Source organism: Myxine glutinosa, chromosome 1, assembly GCF_964187855.1.
Source record: "Myxine glutinosa chromosome 1, kmMyxGlut1.1, whole genome shotgun sequence".
Lineage (NCBI taxonomy): Eukaryota > Metazoa > Chordata > Myxini > Myxiniformes > Myxinidae > Myxine > Myxine glutinosa.
Genome location: NC_136261.1, coordinates 120,166,329 through 120,182,647, shown reverse-complemented (window position 1 = coordinate 120,182,647; position 16,319 = coordinate 120,166,329). Strand labels below are relative to the sequence as shown.

The window sequence follows — 16,319 nt, the reverse complement described above, 5'->3', positions numbered from 1 at the left end:
GATTGTGAAAGAGCTTTATATATTTGATTGAGTGGATTGTGAAAGAGCTTTATATATTTGATTAAGTGGATTGTGAAAGAGCTTTATATATTTGATTGAATGGATTGTGAAAGAGCTTTATATATTTGATTGAGTGGATTGTGAAAGAGCTTTATATATTTGATTAAGTGGATTGTGAAAGAGCTTTATATATTTGATGAAGTGGATTGTAAAAGAGCTTTATTCAACATGGATTGTGCTTGAATTCTGCAAGCAGATAAATAAATCCTATAAATCAAGAATGAGTGTCAGAATGAGCTCTTCATTTAACAGTTTACAGGTATTCTAATTTTAATGTGAATAGATGAAACGTTATAAAAGAAAACAATTTTTTACATTATAATCGGTTGTACACACACACAGGGAGGTTTGGGGGCACCTTGCCTCACCTTACTCTGGCGTAATGCAAAAGCAAGTAAAAACCAAAACATCAGGCCAGAAGAAAGCAATGTTCTATTTCAATATGGAATTAGTTCTGCCATGAAATGATGCTTACTTGTAAAACAGTTAAATACCACTGAGTTTTTTCCCCCCATTTTGACCCCTGTGACACAAGTCCCCACCCCCTGATGCATGAAGCGAAGGTCAAGGTCATGTCCATAAAAAAACTCTTCAAAAAACAAAAACTTCATGCGTCCCCCAATGTTGATTCCATAGACAAAGTTTCATTTAAAATGCTTAAAAATGTGCTCGTGAGCTTTATTTGACATGACCTTGACCTTTTGACCTCGACCTTGAAAAAGCAGTTTTCGCTGTTCTAAATTTTTACCACACTCCGGTGTGCCGGGCCAAAAATGATACTGCTATTGCACCTTCTTTCCATGTGGTGATCATAACTGCCAGGTTTGGTGAATTTCTGCCAAAACGCTCAGGAGGAGATAGCATGACAGACAGACAGATGGAGCCGATTATATCCCCCCGTTTATTTTCAAAAAGCGTAGGGAAAATTCCATTTAGTGATTGCTTTCTAGACTACAGTTAAAACTACAATGAAAATTATTTACATGTATTTATTGTATCAATTCTACATGCTACATTTCCTTGAACCTTTCTAAAAATACCCATTTAGTTAATGTTCTCTTATGTCTCAGCAACATTCTGACCTTGACAGGAAACAACAGTATAACTTTTTTTGAGTTTGTCAATTGAGCAGGATAGCACCATGTGTATATTTACGAGAGTTGGAACTTCAAAAATGCAATGCCCGCACATTCCTCAGGCTAAAGCTGCACCTGTGTTTTAAAGGAAATGATGCATTCCGAACGTAGCCTACCGCTCACCATTCTTGGCCACATCTGTGCGAAGAAATCCACCCTTTTTTATGGCAATTCTCCTGCACTTTCACCAGGAATAGTAAGGGCATTTTATGAGATATTTCACAAATCTGTTAACTAAATTGTTACCAAAAAATTTCTTCACCAATATGTTTGTAAAGGTGTGTAATAACATGTGTTAAAATGTTGAAGGTCAACTCCCGTGGGAAACCCAGAAAAAAAGCTGTTGAATTCGGGTACCGAAAAATTATTTTCGAGAATTTTTATTTTTTTTAATCGGCCCTTAAGTAACTTATGAGGGGTCAAATAAGGGTTTTTCATGATTCTGAGTTGATTGTTGATCGCCCGGGGGAAAGCTGCTGTTGTCTGTGGATCTGGCAAAGGTGGTGCCGGAGAGGTGACTTCGATCCAACCCATTGAGTGAAAGGGAGTGTTTCCGTGAATAGAGACAATGTTTAAATCTATATTGTCTCCAACAAACTGAGTGACTGCATTGTTTGTTTCCCCAACCTCCATAAAGACCACCTGATCATTACTTGACAATTCACTTTCACTGGCTGGCACTTTGGCTGTCATCACTGATTGATCCTCAAGCGCAGCATCAACCGCAACCTCATCATTGATCTGTTCATCGGTTTCCTCCACAATGGTGTCAAGAGTGCCAGAAGTATCTGGAACATCATCTCCACTCCTACTTTGTATTTGTAGTATTTGTAGTATTTGTAGCAGTATTTGTAGTTTTGTGTCTCCGTGTAAGACTCAGTGTATCCCAGCCGGTGGAACTTGTTGAGCATCCATTTTGACCCAAATCTATGATCAAGTTGTATGGCCAGCCCCATTTGGTGTGGCAATACTCCAGACCGAGGTCGACAGGCCTTAATAAAATTCTGCCCCCAAACGGCAACTCTTTCGTCTGTCTTGACAATCGGTCTCAAGAACATCTGAAGGCTTGCAGGAACAAGTGTCAGCTGACTATCGATGTCAGTCATACTGTGTGTGGTGGGGTATGACTTTGGACCTAAATCAATCAAGGCAATATCATTGGATATGAACTTGAGTGCCGTCTTTATGATCTGAGTCTTCTCATCTCCATGGTCAAGATTAGCATGATGCCCTCGCAGAATATTGTCGGTGCCATCTTTGAGACAGAGTACATCTGCCCTTCTTTCCTGTGTTGTGAAATACAAGGTGTCTTCGTATTTCTCTAGAAGTTTTATCTTTAGCCAATGCTTTGAATAAGAAAGGCTCTTCTCTGTTGACTGATCAAACTCCTGCAGCTTTTCATGGACTTGGTCCATGTTCATTACCCCATGCTCTAATTCTGAGTCTAACCATTCGCAGAATTCAATAAAAACTGCCTCTCGCTCCTCATCAATACTCCTCTGTCCTCTCTTCCTTTTTCCTTTCTCATCAGTCTTGGACAAACTGTCACCTCTCGCAAACATAAGTTTGCATCGCAAATGGTACAGTGTTTCTTCTGCTACCAAGTCGTTGATCCCTTCCAGGCGTCCAGTGACTTCAGTGCCCCAGTCATCCCCGCGACTCCGTGCTGTCTTCAGCAAGCTTGCCTTCAGTGTATCTGCAGTCAAATTATCTGGCACTCTGTATTTCTTTCTAGCTTGTGCTGGATTATTTTTGTAGAGCTGGGCTGGTTGGTTGCAAAGAATGCATACATCCTTATACAGGAGGTCAACTGACTGTGATCTTCTAGAACTGCAGCCAGTTGATGAACTGAACTCACAAGTAGTGCGTCTTCTCTTCAACTTTGATGACTCTTTCTCTGCCTTTGATGCTTGAGCTGACTTCTTGGTGGTTGCAACAAAGTTGTTGTACAGATCATTTTTACACTTCTGGTGGTACCTCAGTTTTCCTTCCTTTTGAGCCTCCTTCATACGTTCCACAACAGTAACATTTTCGACAGTTTCTGCTTGTTTCAATAAAGTTGAGTATCCCTTTGGAGTTGCCTGTATGAGCCTTTCAGCTGGTGTATCCGAGCGTGCACAGATGAAGCAATTGAGCACAGGTGGAGTAACGTCTTCATCCATATTGCTAGACTCCATGTCCTGCAAAGTAGAAAATGAGATATATTTAGAAATTATTTTTCCACAAAGGAGTGTCTGTGGTGAAATATAAATGTTAACAATCAACTCAGAATCATGAAAAACCCTTATTTGACCCCTCATAAGTTGCTTAAGGGCCGATTAAAAAAAATAAAAATTCTCGAAAATAATTTTTCGGTACCCGAATTCAACAGCTTTTTTTCTGGGTTTCCCACGGGAGTTGACCTTCAACATTTTAACACATGTTATTACACACCTTTACAAACATATTGGTGAAGAAATTTTTTGGTAACAATTTAGTTAACAGATTTTCATATGTTTCCCTTACTAGAAGCAGAATACGTGGCCATCTGCATGGATTACATATTTTTTTGTTTTCTAAAGTTAATGTTTTATATCACTGCTCATTTTCTTTTTACCTGTGAAGTTAGACAGTGTTTTACGGTAAGAGGAAATTTTCAGCCAGCCATTTGCTGGATTGTCAGAGCAGTAGTATAAATATGCTGATTGTGATAAACCCAAAAATTTGGCCAACAATTAGCTTGTTTCCCTTCTGCAGGGAAATTACATTCACCTGCTAGCCGGTGCTAAATAACCTTGGAATCTAGCCAGATCATTTCAAGAAGTGGGGAAATTGGATTAATGATCAAACTATGACTGATTTTTGTTCGACAATAAAACCAGTTTAAACTATAACAGCACTCGGTAGAGCGCATACCTCCACCAGGCTGAAGAGTTTACGTTTTGTATCCCACTGATAGACAGGATCTGGATTCGGACCTGAACCAAAATCTAATCGGATTGTTCTTGTCACCTAACCAACTGATCTACCTAGTTTCGTCATAACTTATCCACAACGTATTCAAATATCATGCTATATACAGTATCGTTTTTGGCCTTATCTATCAATGGTGAAGAATCACTTGAGAAATTTTTTTTTTAAACCTCATATCCGGATCCGGATCTTCACTGACTTAAGGGGTGTAAAGGTCGATGGGTTCTAGGGGTCTAAAGGATATAAATGGTCTAAAGGGTGAAGGGATCTAAAGGTGTCTAAAGAGTCTTACAGGTAAAAGGGGCGTTAAGGATCTTGGGGTGTTGAGGGTCTTAAAGGTCTTAAGGGTATTTGGGGTCTCGATGGTCTTAGGTGTTTTCAAGGGTCTTTATGGTCTTAGTCATCATATGGTCCTTTGAGGTTTTATAGGGTCTTGGAGGGTTGGGGGGTCTTAAAGTGTCTTCAAATGTCTAAGGGGTCTCAGCAGTCTGAAGAATAGAAAGGTTTAGAAGGTACATTCCAATAGTATGTAATTAATAGACATATCGCCACATAGCTTCACTGACCACTTCACCGCCTCACTGTGTTTTTAGTGTTTATATATATATATATATGTGTTTATATATATATATATAATGTATACCGACATATATTGTGACCTTTTCAGAATTTTTTTTATCTCTTTACCAGTACTCTTCATTTTTCTTGCACAGACGGAATATGCAAGGTTTGAAAATGGACGGTTTGTCTACCGCATAAACCGATCACCCATGTGCGAGTACATGATCAACTTCATTCATAAGCTCAAGCACTTGCCTGAGAAGTACATGATGAACAGCGTTCTGGAGAACTTCACCATCCTGCAGGTGATGCAGACATTTAAGCACGGCATCCAGTCTATAAACCTCTACATCTCTCTTTGAACCCGGTTATTTTAGATGCAGATGTTCACTCAAGCACAAGGCTGCACTATGTCATACTTGTGTATATATAATAAAACCACATCCTCTTCAAATATTTTCTCCACGCTATATTCTACATACATTATATAATCTTCATTCAACCAAATCATTGTTCATTCAAATCACATTTTAAACTTGTAAAAGATGATATTGCTCATCAGAAGCACCTGCAGGTATACACATTAAATAGCAGTGCATGTAGTAAATTTTGGAAATCATCAAAGATCTATTTGACTTTGAAAAATCATCTTTATCTCTAAGCCGATGACGCCATCCTTTGCCACAACATCCCTCAACCTTCAGACGAGGAGGCAGAACCCTCTTTCCACTCTTCAGACCTTGTGAGAATCACAAGTTTGTCAAACACTTGGAATGTCTTTCAATTCTGACAAATCTCACTATGTCTCTCTGAAAGGACTATCTGGTAAAACCTCCCATCAACAGTGCTTTCATAAAGTATTCACACCCCTTGACTTTTTCACATTTTGTTGTGTTACAGCCTAAATTTAAAATGGATGAAATTGAGAATTTTTGTCACTGATGTGAAAAAGTGAAAACAAAATGTGAAAAAGTCAAGGGGTGTGAATACTTTCTGAAGGCACTGTACTTTCTTAACAATCCTCTTGAAGAAGTTCAGTTACTCAAACCTTTGGGCCTCACTAAAGGCCATGATCTTTCATGGTAAAAACTCACTTCTAAGTTGACCTCTAAAGCCACCTGCCGACTGGGCATCCTGCGTCGATCAAAGTCCTTCCTTGGCGCACCTTCACTCCTATCTACCTACAAGGCCTTCCTCTGGTGCTTGATGGAGTACTGCTCTCGCCTAATAGTTGATTATGGCAATCATTATTATTATTTTTGTATTTTTGGAATTCTATCAAGGTCACGAGATATGTTTTGCATATTTTCCCTCGCCATAGGAGAGGGTATTGCATCTGAGTCCGTTTGTTTGTCTGTTTGTCTGTCTCTGTTTGCTTGTCCGGACAGAATAAATATGATTTTCTCTGCAACCGTTGGTCCGATTGACAGGAAATTTTCACCATAGGTGCAACTCCAACTGTAGAATTTTTTACATGATAATCATGACGTCATAGGTCACGTGGTTCGGCCGCCATCTTGGAAAAACCGAAAAACTTTGCACCTCTATATCTCCGAAAGTGCTGAATATAAAAAATTGAGACATGGCTCATTGTAAAGAACTCTCCATGGGGAATAAAATATGTTAATGATGATGTAATAGGTGCCTCCATTATGACGTCATAATTCGACAAGTACAAAACTTAATCCAATCAAGATTGAAATTTGAGCATAATCTAGGAATAAATTAGTTTAGAAAAAAAATAATGATGACATCATCAGTTACGTGGTTCGGCCGCCATATTTGTTTTAACACAAAAGCCTTTAAAAAAACACTGAAAATACATCCTGGCGAGGGTTTGCAATCTCTGATTGCTCTTTTTCTTGTTGTTGTTGGAATTGTTGTGTATTTGGTGTTTAACCATTTATACATGAAAATACATTAAGGATTGCCATATCTTTGATACCTATTAATATTTCAGGTATATAGAAGCAGTATATTCAGACACTATGACTGCCTATAGACCGCTCACACAATGTCTTCCTCTCACCTCACATCTGGATGCCAACACCCCCTTGACGCATATACCCAAATATCCTTCAGATACCTGTGTATCATGGAATGTTATTAGTCCCCTACCGGTGTACACCGGAGGGGACTATAGGTTTGCACTCCGTCCGTCAGTCCGTCAGTCCGTCACGCAAAGAACAGTTTTCCGGACTTTTTTTCTAAACGCTTAACGCTAAAGATTTCAAACTTGGCACATGGTTTCCTCATGATAAGTTACAGGTCAAGATCGAACTTCACGACGTTTCGATCATTTTTGACAAAGTTATGCACTTTGAACTTTGGGAATTCTGATAATTCTGATGATCCTTAACTTATTGCCATTTTAAGTTTTAATTTCCTTTAAAAAAGATTTTCTCTGCAATAATAGGACCGATTGAGATCAAATTTTCACCGTAGGAGGGACTCGGTCTGTAGAATATTTCAATGGTAATTATGACGTCACAGATCGCGTGGTTCGGCCGCCATATTGTTTTTCGTGAACACGAAAACCCCTTTTTCTCTGCAACGGCTGAACAGATCGAGGCCAAACTTTGCAGGCAGGATCGCATACCCATGACGAACAAAAAAGTCAGCGAGCATGATGTCATGCGTCACATGGTTTCAGAGTTATGACGTTTTTAAGCATGAACCTTTAAAACCGAGCTCCTCCCTCATTTTTGATCCAATCGAGGGGAATCTTCACAGATCTGTTGAGCACGTCAGTCCACTAAAATGTCCTTTTGGAATTTGCGATAGGGCACGTGGTTTGGCAGATATCGTTAATTCAACGAAAAAAAAATGTTTTTTAATGGATATCTCTTGTTTATTCTAGAGTTCTCCTCAAGCCGCACTGCCCTCAGCCTCGTCTCGCGAACGTCAACAGCGCGACAGCGCACGCTTTCGGGAAGGGCGGAGCCAAGCCAAACAACATACACATGATCATTGATCGTGAACCGGAAAATATAATAAGTTACTGATATTTAGCGACTCAAAAAGTTCTTTATCAACAACTTATTTTCTCGTGCTTCTGCTGACCTGTCTGCAAAGTGTATAAATCGAAGTCCCGAGTGCGAATCACAGGTGAGCCCGTCCTGAGGTAATTAGCGATTGGGAACGATTCGGAACCTATGGATAAATAACCCTTGGTAATTTCCCCAAGAGTTTTCCGGACGACAGACTGCCGGTAGGGGACATGTATTGCAGCGCAAAGCTCAGAATGATTGTTTTACTTGGCAACATACTGGCTTTTCGTTTGTGGGCAGCTCCACTACTGCTGATTATCCACTGGTTACAAAGACCACAATCATTATAAATCCTTTTAACTGTTGATTTGGTACAGTTACACGTATCGCGAATTTGGTACACGTATCGGGAGTACATACAACATAGCGATTGTGAACACGATTATCGATCACGATTCACGATCACGATCATCACGATCATAGTGTATCGATCACGATTTGAAACACGATGGAATAATATTTACCGATATGAACAGTGATTTGGCTTTTATTGAAATTCTAAAGATACTATTTAGATTTTGATGATTTGCGTGTGATATGATTCAACGGATCTTTATATGAATCGTTTAAAATAAAAAAAACCTTCAATTTCTGATATTTTGCCTTTTCATTTGGGCTTCCCAATTGGAGCCCCACCCATAGGGCGGGTACCGTTGCTAGTCATTATAATAGCACGTTCTGGCTGAATGTCTGCTTATTGAATTCATTACTGCCAAGGCCACACATGTCATGATTAGGTATCAGAATCTGTGTGATGATTTACTGAGCTGAGGACAGACATTCACTGCCATGGGAAACCTCAAAAATATTTCTATCACACTTATGTATACCTGACAAGTCAGTGTAAAGTTTGCCCTTTTAGGGCTGCTTATTCACGTTTCCTTTTTACCTCCATCACCAAAGGGGGATGGATGTTATGTTTTCACCCCTGTCTGTCTGTTTGTTTGTCTGTCTGTCTGTTTGTGAACAAAATATCTCAAAAAAGTCGTGGACAGATTCGGACGAAATTTGGCAGAGATGTGTTGGCTTAGCCTGGTGTTGCCTGGTGTTTAGGCCTGGTGTTGGCTTAGCGGTTAGGGTGCCGGCTTGGGATCCTAGGATCCTGAGCTTGAATCCCGGTCAATCGCTGAATTAACACCAGGGGGGTTGACTCAGCCTGTCATCCTTCCGAGGTCGGCAAATTGAGTACCAGTTCACTGGTAATTAATTCCATGTGTGTCACAAAAGGTGACTAACAGGTTTGGTGGCAGGAAGGGTATCTGGCCATAAAACATTGCTTCAAAAAGGGGACCAAGGTGCCCAAAAAAGGCCAACCCCTGCTCTGCGGGAAAAATGGCCTCTAAAGGTGGTTCTTCTATACGATAATTATTTAATTTTCAAGTGATTCTTCATCATTGAGAGATCAGGTGAAAAGCGATATATAACATGATATTTTAAAAAGTTATGGACGAGTTATGACTAAAGTTGGTAGATGAGTTGGATAGCAGATTAGATTTTGAACAAGCAGATTAGATTTTGGTTCAGGTCCGAATCCAGATCCGAATCCAGCTCCGGCCTATCAGTGGGATACAAAACATAAACTGTTCAACCTGGCGGAGGTATGCGTGCTACCGAGTGCCGTTCTAGTTTAAAAAGTTTCCTCTCCATTCGGAAAAGCAAAACTCAATTTCCACAAACATTAATTAATTCATTTAAACCATTATCAGAATTGTACGGTATGTCACAAAAACCCAACTTATTGCTGTGGATTGTTTTTGTTTACCTTGTTTTGTTGTGCGCCTTGTTTTTTTTTGTTTTTTTTGCTACGCATCAAAGACTACTGGATGAAATTCCAGGTGTTCAGCAATTAAAAAGTTACCTTCTCTATGCAGGTGGTGAGCAGCCGAGACACGCAAGAGACACTTCTGTGCATTGCGTATGTCTTTGAAGTGTCAACGAGTGAGCACGGAGCTCAACACCACATCTACCGGCTCGTCAAAGAGTAGCTCCTTGTCATCATGCCAGCAAAAGCGAAGTGGCAAACTACATCCTTGCAACGGTGGCACCAAAGCTATTCTGATGACACTTCTGACCCCTATCCTAACCCTGCTCATTAAGCCCTTCACTAACACCAAGAGCCTCCCGGCCTTATTTTAAGTGCCTCCTGCAGCAGTGGTTTGCAGCTAAGGGTGGTGGGATGAAAAAAATTAATATTTAGATACAGAATGTTTTTGCCACAGATTGAAGGGAAAATACTGAGGAAGTGTACACCACAGTGCCGTCTGGGTATGCATCTGTGTGTCTGTAGTGCACTGATGTTACGTCTGATTTGGGATATATGGGTTCTGAATTAAATCCCCAACAAGGCCTTGCTAAAATCACAATCAGAATAAAATGGCTTGTTCGTTTCTTTAAACGTGAAGCCGATACGCCACTTCATACAGTGCTAATGCTGAGAAGGATAAGCATTTGTGATCCGTTGTGAATTTGTTTGTTCATAAAGCCTGTGTCTGCAAGACAGCGGTGCGACACTTTTGGGCATATATTGTACGTGTATGTGACGAGGCCATAACAATGTTATTATTACTTGAGTGTGAAAGGTGAATTTGACCGAAGTGCCTAGTAATTGCGAAAGTGGCCAAAACAGCATAAATAGAGTATCTTTGTTCAACTAACTAACAGTTGCATTCTATAAGCATTGATGTAGAATTGTTCATGCAACACTATTCGACACAATTATTCCATTTCTCGGTTGATTTACTTCCGTCGGAATGTGGGATGAGTGCGCCACGGGTCTTTGGGGTGTACAGAAAAGTTTGCAGGGAACAGTGTTTTAGCTCCTCCGCTGGAATGGCCTCAGAGGGCTCTGAGTTAACACAGACTTTGACTTGCAGTTTCAACAAGGACTTAAACTGACCGACGTCGAAGTTTGCATTTTGATATTGTTCCAAAGACAACATGGGCAATACACAAAGCCGTGGGAGTAAATTAACCGCATGTGCCACATACTTACTTTCCCGTTTTCTTTATCTCTTTTATTTAAGCATTTTACATCGTATCGGAGCTTACCCTGAACACCATCAACAGCTTTACTATTTTTCGTTTGTTTTCTTTGAACAAATAAGTAGATGTGCGTCTGTCACTGCTAACTGGGCGCCGTCTTCAGGTTTTGGTACACGATTCGTAGATACAAGCAACAGCACTTACAGGGAAAACCTCATCCATCAAGTCAGCATGTCCTAGTTGTACCAGAGTATCACCTCGACTGAGTTTCTAGAGAGAGAACTTAGTATGTTCACACTAAGTGCCTCAACCACACTCTCTTGCTTCTTTGTCAGCTTGAGTTTTTAACCAAAGTTCTTTTTTGGGGGGATAAGGTGTCAATTGTGCTGTCTCTCTCCATCCCTCCCCCCCCCCGACCCTCCCCCCACCCCACCCTTCTCTCTCTCTCTGTTGCTTAAAATGCGAGCTTGCACACATCCCCTTAAGGGTCGTTCTATTTGGTAATTTAGCAAGAGTCTCTTTATCGTTCGTTCTCTCTCTCTCTCTCTCTCTCTCTCTCTCTCTCTCTCTCTCTCTCTCTCTCTCTCTCTCTCTCTCTCTCTCTCTCTCTCTCTCTCTCTCTCTGTCTCTCTCTCTCGCTCTCTCTCCTGTATAATTTTTTTTAAAGGATAATTATGACGTCATATGTCATGTGGTATGGGCGCCACCTTGGAATTTGATACTTTGCACCTCTATATCTCCGAAAGCGATGGATAGAAAAAATTGAGACATGGCTCATTGTAAAGAACTCTCCATGGGAATAACATATGTTAGTGATGATGTCACACGTGCCTCCATTATGAGGTCATAATTCAACAAGTACAAAACTTCATCCGATGAAGATGAAATTTCTTGAGCGTCATCTAGAGATAGACTGGTGGAGAAAAAAAGAATAATGATGTTATCAGTCACGTAGTTCCGCCGCCATATTTGTTTCAACAAAAAGCCTTACAAAAACACTAAAACACGTCCTGGCGAGGGTCTGCAATCTCTGATTGATCTTTCTTGTTCTCTCTCCCTCTCGCTCTCTCTGCCTCTCTTTTTCTCTCTCTCCCTCTCTCCCTCTCTCCCTCTCCTTTTCTCTCTCCCTCCCTCTCTTTTTCTCTCTCTCCATCTCTCCCTCTCTTTTTCCCTTGCTCTTTCTCCCTCTCTTTTTCTAATGGTGATGGGCTTTTGTATAAACGTTGATGATGGACAGTTACCAACTGATGAATCGAGGATTGCTCAGATTCTCTCTTCTCCCTTTTTCTTCCTCTCTCTCCCATACCTTTAAAAAGGCAAAAGGGTATGCAATGGACAGTGTATTTTACAGCCCCCTTGGTTTCAACTGTCTGTAGCCAATCTCAGCATTAGTTCAGTCTCCACCAGAAAGCCAAAAGCTGGAAACGTTAACACGTTTGTTTATTTGATTCTCCCCGCATTGATGTTCATTTCTCTTTTGTTACAATGAAGAATCATACAGTAAGTAGGTCCTTGTACAAGATTATCATCTCATGAGACAAGACTTTGGCTGAGTTCACATTGCTACTGGTCATTTAGAAAATATTAAGAGAAGCATTTGTCAACATCTGCCACTTCTTTTTGTACTTTTTGGCACTTTGACTGTCTTTCTTACTGCATTGCATTATACTTTCGCTGAAAACATACAGCAGGGAAAGCTCATTAAATAAGCAAAAATTAATTTCTATCACAAGCTATCTGATATCTTATGTTTCGTACAATTTCGTCAATTGTTATTGATGTTAATCTGGAAATATGTTATCAACATGAACATGATTTATAATGTTAGAACTAACCCGACACCCTCCCACCTCCCAAACCCTTTCAAAAGAAGAAAGTTACTGTGATGAATTGCCATCAAAATAATGCACAGTGGTGCCTTAAATTTATGTTGGTACTCGGTTTGTAATTAAGTTAAAATGTACAAAATATATCCATCAAACTTGCATCAAAATCAGCTAGCACATTTTCCATCAGCATCGATGTTTTCGCTATTAAATTCCCACTTAGGTGCAATTCTGGAATTATTGTCAGAAAAATGTACAGGGTGATCCATATGCGTTGTCACTTCCAACAAGCAAATATAATTCTCTTGTCAATTTGCTATGTCTCTTATGAGTTGAAATAGTTAATTAAATTAAATTGGTTTTCTTTTGTGCATGAATTTGGTCAATGGACAGTTTGCAAGACATGTGAACCACCCAATTGTTTTTAAATTGCCAGCATCTTAATCAACAATATGCTTGTGCCTTCCAGTTTATAAATCTTGCAATTTAATATCTCAAACATTGCCACCCGATGTAATTATTCTTGGTCTCTGGATGGGAAGGACTGTGGTAGGGGCTAAGCGAAGGATAGGGTGTGGGTATATGTATATATATATATATATATGTGTGTGTGTGTGTGTGTGTATATAGTGTATACTGGCATTCCTGGCTATACGAACCGGCTGCGTTCCACAGTAGTGGTGTGTATAGCAAAAAAGATTTTCCCATAGACGTCGTGTTATAAATCGAAGATGAGGGCGACTGATGCTCGGACACCTTACGCTACCAAACCCAACCAAGCTAAATACAAAATACATAAAACTCGGTATATCAATAAAGAACATTACTAAATCGGTACGTAATGAATACCCACCATACATACATCAAAACATAACTGTATTTATAATGGGTACGATACTGTACTCAGCACTGTATTCACCAATAATAGGAGAAGAGAATAAGTGTCGAGGCCTGGAGGTGTGTGGATGGGATGTAGGGGAGGGGTGGGGCCTCTTACCAAGAGTGCTTGATGGTGTATGTACAGGTCGTTTTCCACTCATATCATAGGGTTTGGAGAAAGTTGTATGAGAATTACTCGCACTTAAAATTATTTCATACCACTCGATTATGACATCCAAAGTAGTGCAGTACGAAGCAGGAACGAAGTGCAGATTAAAAATAAAAAACCGTCTAATGGCACCCTACCAATTTAATGGATGTTACTTTGCAGTACAACAATACTGTATTATATTCACATCCTTCGTTTTCCAATGGAATAATTAACATTTGTCATCCAGATCCCACATGTGCTCCCCCTTCTGTTCTCACAATCACAGGACATATGCTATCCCTTTAAACACGCAATGGAGAAAAATGCATATCAGCGAAAATGCGTGGTGTATCGTGAAAAGTATAAATTACTCTATTCATTGCGTATCAGCGAAAATGCGTACCCGGTGTGTGTATAGCAAGGAGTGTTTCTATACATATTTGTACATACATACATACATACATATATATATATATACATATATATATATAACAACACAACAACACATATACCAAAAGCAACATTCCTCACTAAAATATCAATAATATATATGTATATATATATATATATATTGATTTTTGGTGAGGAATGATGTTTTTGGTCGCACCTTTCAGTTAGAATGTCGAACTTACCTGCTGATAGGAAAATTGAAGGCAGTGAAATGAAGCGTTGCTGCATAAACATCAGTAAGGGAACATTCAACAGGAAGTAGAAATGATTGTAATACGACAGGTGGCATACACATTTGTGAAAAATCCACGATGGGTTTTAGAATGTTGGATACAAAGGCCAATAGATAGTTCTATTTAAATGGCAGAAAAAAACATTTCTTTATTTAAATAAAAAGTCAAACATCGCATTATAAAAAGAATGCTTGCATTTATTGCATGCTATGATTTCATTGAACATCTTTGGAAGCTTCAAGATAACTAGTACAGAATGACACGGAGACATTGTCGCTATGTAAATGTAACAAAACAGTTATAATTGAGCCACAAAAAGCATCAAGCATGCTGGAACACTTATTTTAAATTATATATTAGATCTGGGTGTGAGGTAAACAAATATTGTGAGCAGAGCACAGAAATCTTGTATGAAGAGAGATAGCCTGTACTGGCTGAACTGATGAAGGGTTTCGTTCACAGTAAAGATTAGTATTTGGGGGGGGGCGGGGGGTGGGGGAAACCTAGGGATCAAATTCTAACAAACATCAACCTACTTTTAATCTTAAATGTAGAGAAAGTTATGGAGAGATCGATGGAGTGCTGTCATTATTTCAATAAGTCCATTGTGTGTTGATACAGGATATTATGTTTACTTGTTTTCATTTCAGGCTGTCATTATCATCCAGCTTTGCTTTCTGCCAAGGTTTCTGCATGGGGATACATATGATGAAACGTGGGTTTATATTTGGATACAGATTTAGAATATAGAATTCTTTATACTTAGATATTGGTGCTTTTAAGTAAATGACATTGTTGTGAAAGCTATTACAATATTGAGGATAATGAATAGTTTCTTTAAGGCCTAGAATTTTGAGGCCTGCACCAGAGCCACAGAGATACATTTCCTAAATTATTTCAGAGGCAGTAATAACGATCTGCTCTCAATGATTGTGTGTGTTTTTTTTTAAAGTACATAATGTCTGTTACTGACCTGCTTTTAAACTTTGTTGATATTCACCTATCGCAACAAGTGCAATTGTCCGATATCTATAGTGAGTAATTGTTGTGTGTGTGTGTGTGTGTGTGTGTGTGTGTGTGTGTGTGTGTGTGTGCGTGCACTCAATTGTGAGTGTGAAGTGTGAGCACCTTTCCCGAGCTGCCTTTTGCTGACAAAAAAAAGAAAATGTTTTGATCTTTCAAAGATGGTACTTTGCTGTTTTGTTTGTAACATTTACATATATAAATATCTATGATAAAAAATTAAAGGTGAAAATGTGCCTTAAACACCTGGACTTGTTTTGTTTTTTTCTAGTTTACAATTTTGATAACTTGTTTATAAAGCAAGGTGGAGAGAAAGAAAAAGATTATTTTTGCCTTGAAAGATAAAGAACACTTTATCGGGATGCCGTAGTTTTTTTTTTAAATATATACAAGGCCTAGGCTCATAGAAGAACGAGAAAGCAGAAGAGATCAGGACACAACATAACAAAGGGAACAGCGGGAGAAAAGGTAGACAGCAACAGTAGGTTAGAGGGGAAAAGTCATCGGAGATGGATAATCAGGGGATACAGGTAACGATGAGTGGTAGATAAGAGAGAAACAAGATGGATACATAAGCAAAGTTTTGGGAGAGGTGGGGGTGGTTTAACGGGTGTAGAAAAGATCATGGGTTTGGATGGGGGATGACTTCAGATGGTGGTGAACAGCTGTCGGGAAGACCGAGATTGAAGAGAGTATGGAACGTGGTTCCACAGGCAGGAAAAATAAATAAAATAGTGGAGGTGAGCAGTGGTTCTGGATTGAGGCAATTTCACTAGGTGGGGGTTGCTGGTGGTCCACGTGCGTCCTGCAGATGCATGGGGGGACAGAGCATGGAGAGGGCAGAGCATGCAAGACCAGAAATTAGGTGGAAGAAGACAGAAACCACTGACCTGTCGGCGATGACGAGGGTGACAGGCCCATAAACTCAACTTCATCGCAAGAGATTCCAATGATCTTGAAAGCCTTGGTTTATACGGTGTCAAGCTGGGCAAGGTGTGAGGCTGGGGAGAAAGCCC

General features: G+C 39.7%; 1 protein-coding gene across 1 annotated transcript in view; it reads left to right on the top strand.

The window, feature by feature from the left end:
* The window catches only part of LOC137427679 (transcriptional enhancer factor TEF-1), a gene marked incomplete in the record, with an annotated part of 364,907 nt that extends 352,974 nt beyond the window's left edge, over positions 1-11,933 (top strand). The window contains 2 exon segments of the mRNA XM_078784851.1: positions 4,862-5,014; positions 9,631-11,933. Coding sequence (XP_078640977.1) covers positions 4,862-5,014; positions 9,631-9,744 — 267 coding nt within the window.
* Between the last annotated feature and the right edge of the window lie 4,386 nt (positions 11,934-16,319).